This window comes from Phoenix dactylifera, chromosome 14 (genome assembly GCF_009389715.1).
Source record: "Phoenix dactylifera cultivar Barhee BC4 chromosome 14, palm_55x_up_171113_PBpolish2nd_filt_p, whole genome shotgun sequence".
Classification (NCBI taxonomy): Eukaryota; Viridiplantae; Streptophyta; class Magnoliopsida; order Arecales; family Arecaceae; genus Phoenix; species Phoenix dactylifera.
Genome location: NC_052405.1, coordinates 12,203,639 through 12,210,776, shown reverse-complemented (window position 1 = coordinate 12,210,776; position 7,138 = coordinate 12,203,639). Strand labels below are relative to the sequence as shown.

The 7,138-nt window shown below is 37.7% G+C and overlaps 1 protein-coding gene across 9 annotated transcripts; it reads right to left on the bottom strand.

The window, feature by feature from the left end:
• Window positions 1-500: 500 nt before the first annotated feature.
• LOC103717530 (uncharacterized protein ycf20) lies at window positions 501-5,681 on the bottom strand. Of its 9 annotated transcripts, none has more exons than XR_605679.4 (4): window positions 3,668-5,060; window positions 1,190-3,561; window positions 928-1,084; window positions 501-841 (listed from the first exon to the last, which is right to left on the bottom strand). XR_605679.4 is itself a non-coding variant. In XM_039133743.1 (3 exons), exon 2 carries the CDS (start codon window positions 2,013-2,015, stop codon window positions 1,470-1,472), a length of 546 nt encoding a protein of 181 aa, XP_038989671.1. In that variant the 5' UTR covers window positions 2,016-3,561; window positions 3,668-5,061; the 3' UTR covers window positions 501-1,396; window positions 1,453-1,469. The 9 variants fall into 9 exon arrangements, 4 of the variants coding, with proteins under 4 accessions (XP_038989671.1, XP_008804187.2, XP_008804186.2 ...); XR_605680.4 differs by having other exon boundaries at window positions 950-1,084; XR_605676.4 differs by having other exon boundaries at window positions 928-3,561.
• Window positions 5,682-7,138: the final 1,457 nt, after the last annotated feature.

The window sequence follows — 7,138 nt, the reverse complement described above, 5'->3', positions numbered from 1 at the left end:
CAGAGCCCGGAGCGCGGCAGACGCCGCACGCCCGCACGGCGGGCCGCACAGGCGTGCAAGGCATCGGAACATATCGGAGCAAATACAGATGTTCAAAACTTATTTAAGGGTTAATCACATATGCTTTAAATTAACCTAAATAATTAAAGTCATTCAAAAGCAGTCTTACAAAATTTCAAAATAACATTTGCTAACATAATTCAAATGTCCAAACTAATCTAACTGAAATGCCAATAATCATCGAAACATCTAACGCACTCCCCAATCCCAGTACTACTCTCGCCCAAGCACGCTTAACTGCGGAGTTCTGATGGGATCCGGTACATTAGTGCTGCCAATTTTCCAAATCCATGAAACCTATGTTTTGCAGTGCATATAATCTTACTCTCATTTTCCATCTTCATAAAAGAACTGGTAGAAAGGTATTAACATTTTCCATAAAATTTAAAGATAGGAATTTACATAAGAAATTGTTTCATTGCCATAAACACAAGAACAACTTGATCTAATACACAAATATTAATGCTAATTGATAACGTGTCCATGTGATACAATCAGCCACAGCACAATAATTTACATTCTGCAATAAAAAATTATACAGCTATTTGCACTTCTGAAGTGCAATTTTACATTAATACATAGGACAGTAAATATAAATGGCAGAAAAAAGTACTAATTGTCCACCAGAAACTTGGCATATACGGATGGCCAAATGCCATCTTCCAAGGAAGCCAGAATAATCAAAAGGAGATAAATAGGAAGGGACTGCAATAGGAAGAAACTGCCACACTTTCCACAGCTATCAGATTAAGTCACTTTGCCAGAACATCCATACCAAGGGCTGAATTCAAAGTTAGCAGAAACCAGAAGTCAAGGGATACTGAAGATGATAAAGAATCCATATTTTAAGCCTTTAGCTAAGGATACTGCAGTTTTTCTGAGACATTACAGTTTGCAGATTTTTCCCACCATTCTGTACATAATCTAGGAGAGAGGATGGAAGCACACTGGATTATATTAACCCAAAATGATCTGACCATGCTCCTCTTGGCAATCAATGGCCTGATTTTAAAGTGAGAAGACCCTGGCATTGCAAAGTTTCAACATTCATGACCCGATGCATACTGCCAAAGGAACCACAATAATCAATGCAATGATATATCATATAAGAGGACTAGGGATTCCTTACACATGTTTTAAGGTTCCAATAACATATCCCGTTGATAGCTGAAAATTTAAAGCAACAACAAAGGACAGGAACAGATTGCTAATGAGGAGGTCGTATCAACAAAATAAAAGTCTTCTGGTCACATAATCACATCTGTATTCAATCAGATCAGTACACATCGAACAGAACTCTTAAATAGAAAGTAAATCTGTACCATGGTATGTACTTCAAGCCAAGACAAGGCAATCTCTCACAATTTTAAACAGAGAGATTCATGACTTCTTTTTTTGGGAACTTCCTGTCAACTAGCCAGCTTGAAAGCATCAATAAAAAGGCCATAAGTGAATCCCATCTTAAAGTTGTTGAGGAGGGCAAGAGGAAAGGTTATCTTAGGCCGACTATAATAAAATTTAGTGGCATACTCTGTAAGAAGAACACACAACACTGCAGCAATCACATCATTCACACCCAAAGCACCGAAGGACAGAGAAATGGTCTGTGCAACATAGAAGCCTCCTAGTAATGAGATACCACCAAAAAGCGCTCGCCGAGAACGGCTTCTGAAATAGTTCCTTGAGACCTCTGGGATGATACGAATGATGTCAACCAACCTCCGTGGCCCCTCAGTTTCTTGTACTGCACGGATTCTGAGGTTCCTAGATGAGTATTTACGAGGAGGCATTCTGGATCTCTGAAAAAACATTTTTGTTTCTGAACCAAGGCTAAGGCTGGCAAGGGCAGCAGGGACAGATAATGAACCACATGCCATTGGAGACACTATAATCAAAAGAAAAGTCAGAATACAAAGACATAATGCTCTAAATAAATAAATAAAAACATGCAGCATGCACACTTGATATTCAGATTAAGACCTTCGAAAAAGTTGCTAGTGGCAGCAATATATGAAGAAATAGAGGAAAAAACTTTTGGAGGTTTAAAAAAGTCGCAAAATGTCCTTTGAGCCACCAAACAACTTCATCCAGACCACAAGCACAACCCAGATGAGTTAGCTCTAGATTTTATAGAAATAACAGTTACTTGGGCAAATTTCTTCTCCGGGACATGAGCAGATACTTCCTGATGTTTCACTATTTGGGTTCCCAGGTGTGAAAAGACACACTTGGAAGTCTAAACATTCTCGAAATCAGAAAAATATAAAAGAACCAGAAATATGTCAAGTTACAGAGATTTGACAAAGATGATGATCAAGATCATAATACATAGCTATGATGATAAATCTTGACAAATCATTTGTTTGTCATTACTTCTTATATATCATCAATGATACTGCATGCTCAGACCTACAATGTCCAGGGATCCCAACAAAAAACAAAACCCAATTCCCATGTACTTTACTTTTGGTTAGCATGGAGACTAAAAAAAGGTGGTCTAATGCACGAGGCTCCTGCCATTGTGGGGTATGCAAAGGGTTAGATATATGTAGCCTTACCCCCACCCAGGAGAAGCTATTTCCATATTTCGAACCCATGACCTCAAGGTTATAGTGGAGCAACCTTACCATTGTGCCAAAGCTCAACGTGAACCCATCTTCCACCATTATGAAGAGCCAATACGGAGACTAAAATCTATCAATTTAAGATAATGACTCAAATAGCAACTACCCTATGGACACTACAATTTTGCACAGATTATTCAAAAAGTAGTTTAATCCTGGTGAAAATATGTGGTTATTTAGACTTAAGAAATCATTTGGAAAGGCTACATATAGCTTTAAGTCTACACAAAATAGTTCTAAAGATATCAGCTTAGAACTTATAAGCCAGATGCAATACATGTAAGACCACTTAACTTTGTATGACTATTGAACTGTAGCTCCAACAAGCTACAAAAATTAGGGGGAAAATGTAACAACAATCTTCTCGGTTCCATCTTCACAATAAAAATGAATCTCTTCTTGCAAAATAATTTTTAAACAAGCATATTTATACCAGCAAAGAAAATTATTGGAAAAAAATACAGCGATGCCCCTTCAACTTTGGGCGAGAAACACATTGTCCTCAAAAGTTTAAAAATTTTCAATTAACCATCGAAACTTATTTTTCTGTGTCAATGTGGCATGGCCATCTATCTATCCCCTGACATTATTAATTGAGTAAAATGACTAAAATACCCTTAATATTGATTGTAAAAAATTATAGTAAAAAAGTAAACTCGGAACCCCTTCCTCACAACTCAACCATTGTCTCTGAATCCATCATTGAGTTCCAGCCCCAGAAGCTCGATGTGGGATCCTCTAATGCTAAGCCCATGTCCTCATGGTCTCGAGCATTGATGCGATACATCTCCATGACCTCCCTCACAACTCCTCCAACTTGTCTAATTTCAACTCCAACATCTCCGTTAGATACTTGAGCCGAGGCCCTGTCACCAACCTGCAAATCCAATAGTAAAAGCTTTTTTAGCTGTAATTTTTGTTGAGAAGAATCTTGGATTTTTAGATTTTTTTCCCTGTTCCTTTCATTAAAGACATAAAGATACCTTTGTTTAAGAATGATCCACTAGCACAAGAGGTTAATTCACCTTCCCTGGATGATCAATTGTTCCTCTGGAGTTCATTGATCCACCATCACCACTACGATCACCATGAGAAACTAATTTATTCACCATCGATCATCCAATTGTGTGAGCCTTGACTCCTTAAAGAAACCCTAGCACTCTCTCGCATTATTGGATCATCCTTGTCAAAGAAACTGTTGCTTTCTCTCGAATTACTCAAACTCGGTGCTGAGCCCCCTCTTCCAGAGCATGGCGCTAGATAACGCTACCACCATATTGTTCAACCTCTTGCTAAAGGATTCGAACCGAGCATTGATCAAGGCGAAGCGAGACATGACAGCAACGCTTTGCGTCCTACCGCGGCACTGGTCGGACTTCCAGGTTTTGATCGAGTCCGCAGGAGCAGTGCAGGATAACACAGCCATTGCCCTTTTTAACCTCTCCCTGATGGCTTGAACCGGACTTCAATTGGGCTGAAGCGATACGTGGCGGCACTGCCTCCTGGCATGACACCGGTGAGACTTTCAACTTTGATTGGATCCACAAGGGTGATTCCGATGTTGGTGTCCCTCCTTTGGATCGCCAACTCGATGGTGCAAGAGAATGTTATGCGCTGCAGATGGACTGGGGGAATGAAGGGGGAGGCTATCATTCAGGGCTTTTGTTTTCTTTTTTTCTTTCTTCAAGGGATTAATGGGAGAAGAGAATTAAGTACTTGCCACATGACTCACCTCCCAGGGCATTTCAAGAATAGCAACATTATTATCACGTGATAATCACATCGTAATGCTTACTAACAGAGATGGATGGCCAGGCCAATTGATACAAAAAAATAATTTTGACGGTAAAATGAAAATTTTAAAACTTTTGGGATAAATGTGTTTCTCGCCCAACGTTGGAGTGTCGTTGTATTTTACAAAAAATTATTGTGTAATCCCTACTGAAAACCATAGTTCTTATGGTTCGACTAGAAGGTTTTTGCAACTAAACATATTGAACACTTTAATTGATTTCTTGACCCCATAAGAAAACAGAGCTCTTTCATCCTGATGATATATCTTATCAGGTAGGATTGCTAGTCAACTAACTTAAGCTCCCACGATAGGGCAGTCAAACATGCAAGCCATTCATGAGCCAGCTCATGTTCACCTCAAAATTTGGGATGAGTTTCAGCCTGTTGAATGAGAAAATGAGCTGACCTACAGCTAGGGCTTAGCTCTCTTGAGCTTGGATAAATTAGCTCGAATTATGAATATACAGTATAGATGAAAAACTATTTAAAATTTATTTATTGTAAATCAACATAGTTTATAAAACAGAATGTATATTTATTACAACACAAATACATAATGCAGATAATTAGCTTAAAAAATGTAAATGGAAGTCGTAAGAGATCTCGAGAACTCACCATATCTCTCAAACAAGCTGTTCATAAATAGATTGAGTCGAGCTCATAGTTAAATGGGCTTGCTCATCTACACCCCTGCCCACTGCTGGATAGCCAAAGCAAGCTTGCTCGTTTTCAGGTTTTCAGTCATCGTTTATAGTGTAAATAACAAGATTGCAGCCAAATAGCAGTCAAGAAGATGGAAAAGTGTCCTCATGTTCTGATTTATGAAATTTGACGACTTAACGCCCAAAAAAAAACACTCAACATACCTAAAATGTTCTATTTTCTTTCTTCCATAATAAATTCTCTTTAAAAATGAAACCAAAGAAAGAGATGCTAATTCCCTTTCAATATCAAGATAAAGCTGAAGTTTTTACCATTGAAGGAACAATCTAAAAGCAACACGAACACACAATCTGAGAAGCCATCTCTTAAAAAAAAAAAAAAAAAATTTGTAAACCGTGCTTGAAATCACATGCGCGCGCGCGCGCGAGAGAGAGAGATGGAAAAGGTACCTCGGCCTCAGAAGGAATCCCCCAAAGAATTAGTGCAGCGGGGAAGGAGAGGCAAAGAGGGCTCTAAAAACCCAAGCCCTAGGCCGGGGAATTTAACTTCGCTGGGCCTGGAAAATGGAGGATGGCCCAAAAACGGGCAGCTGTGCTACCCCGTACACCAGTTCATGGTAACCCACGAACCAGCAGTTTGCATCAACATCTGGCCCGTGTGCAATTTTTTTTTTAAGCTTTTTGCATACGAACCTCCATATTTTTATAATTATTTTTTTCAAACTTCATATTTACGTATTAATCTCTGTATCCAAACCCAGCCCCAATATGCCAATAATGAGTTGGGTATGAGTTCAAAGTTAGAGTCATCGAAATTCGACTAATTACCAAATCTATTTCTATATAAATATATATATATATATATAATATTTGTTTTATTGATATATCTCCAATTTTGTCTTAACTTTTTTAGTATATCAATATTTTCTAGGTTTATATAGGTGGCAGAAAAAAATATATATTTTAGCTTTTGTTCCTATTATCAAAAATCTTAGCTGATTTCAATCCAGCAATACATAGACACCCACTTGCACCACCTGAGATCACAACTATAAGCACTCACGTCAAGGATCATCCTACCTAATTTTTAACGATAATCAACTTGGTTCCAAGTTAATCTATAGAAGAATTGTAGACTCAATTTGATCTTGTTATCTGAATTTGAACATTTTGGGTTGGATCTGGGTCATACTTGACCTTGAATTGACTTGAATGACCTACTGAGTCTATTTTTTTTTTTTTCCATGGATCTGGCTCAACCTGACTGACCTAATCAGCTAATGGGTTGGAACAGGTCCAAAATCATGACCCAATAAAAAATTAAGTTAGGTTGGAATCAAGCATACCCTACTTCGACCTAATCCATCTACAACCCTAGCTCCAACATAATTTATTATAAATAAGTCTTAGTAATCCATAAATTTGATTTTGTTAATAATATGGTTAAATGTGAGTTTATGGTGTGAAAAAGAGTGTTGGGTATTTTGGGAGATTTCAACAAGTATAATCAAAATTTGGTCCTATTTAATTTTAGGAGTTATGTTATGAGCATAATTCTCTGCGGCACTATAGAATGATGTGCAACCTCGATGATCGTTATCAAAAGATGGATGGCCATTAAATAATGTGTACTATATGTAATATGGCACACACTCTAGATTGTATTATTTGATGGCAGTCCATCATTGCTATCGAAGGTTACACAACACTTTAGGATCCTACTTGATGAACAAAATTGAAACTGATGTTGCTTACCATATAGGTGACCTTTAGCGACCCAAATGGAATCATCGAGTTGATTTTAGATCACCATTGATCCTTGTCCCTAGGTAATCTGATCACGAATGATTTAAAATCATCGCATTTGGTATGCTATGTTCCAATAATTAAAGTTTATAAGGTATCCACGAGTAAGTTATTTAGTATTCCATAGAAATCCATAATCACCCATCATATAATACCAAAATTACCCTTAATATATCTCATAAAAATATATAT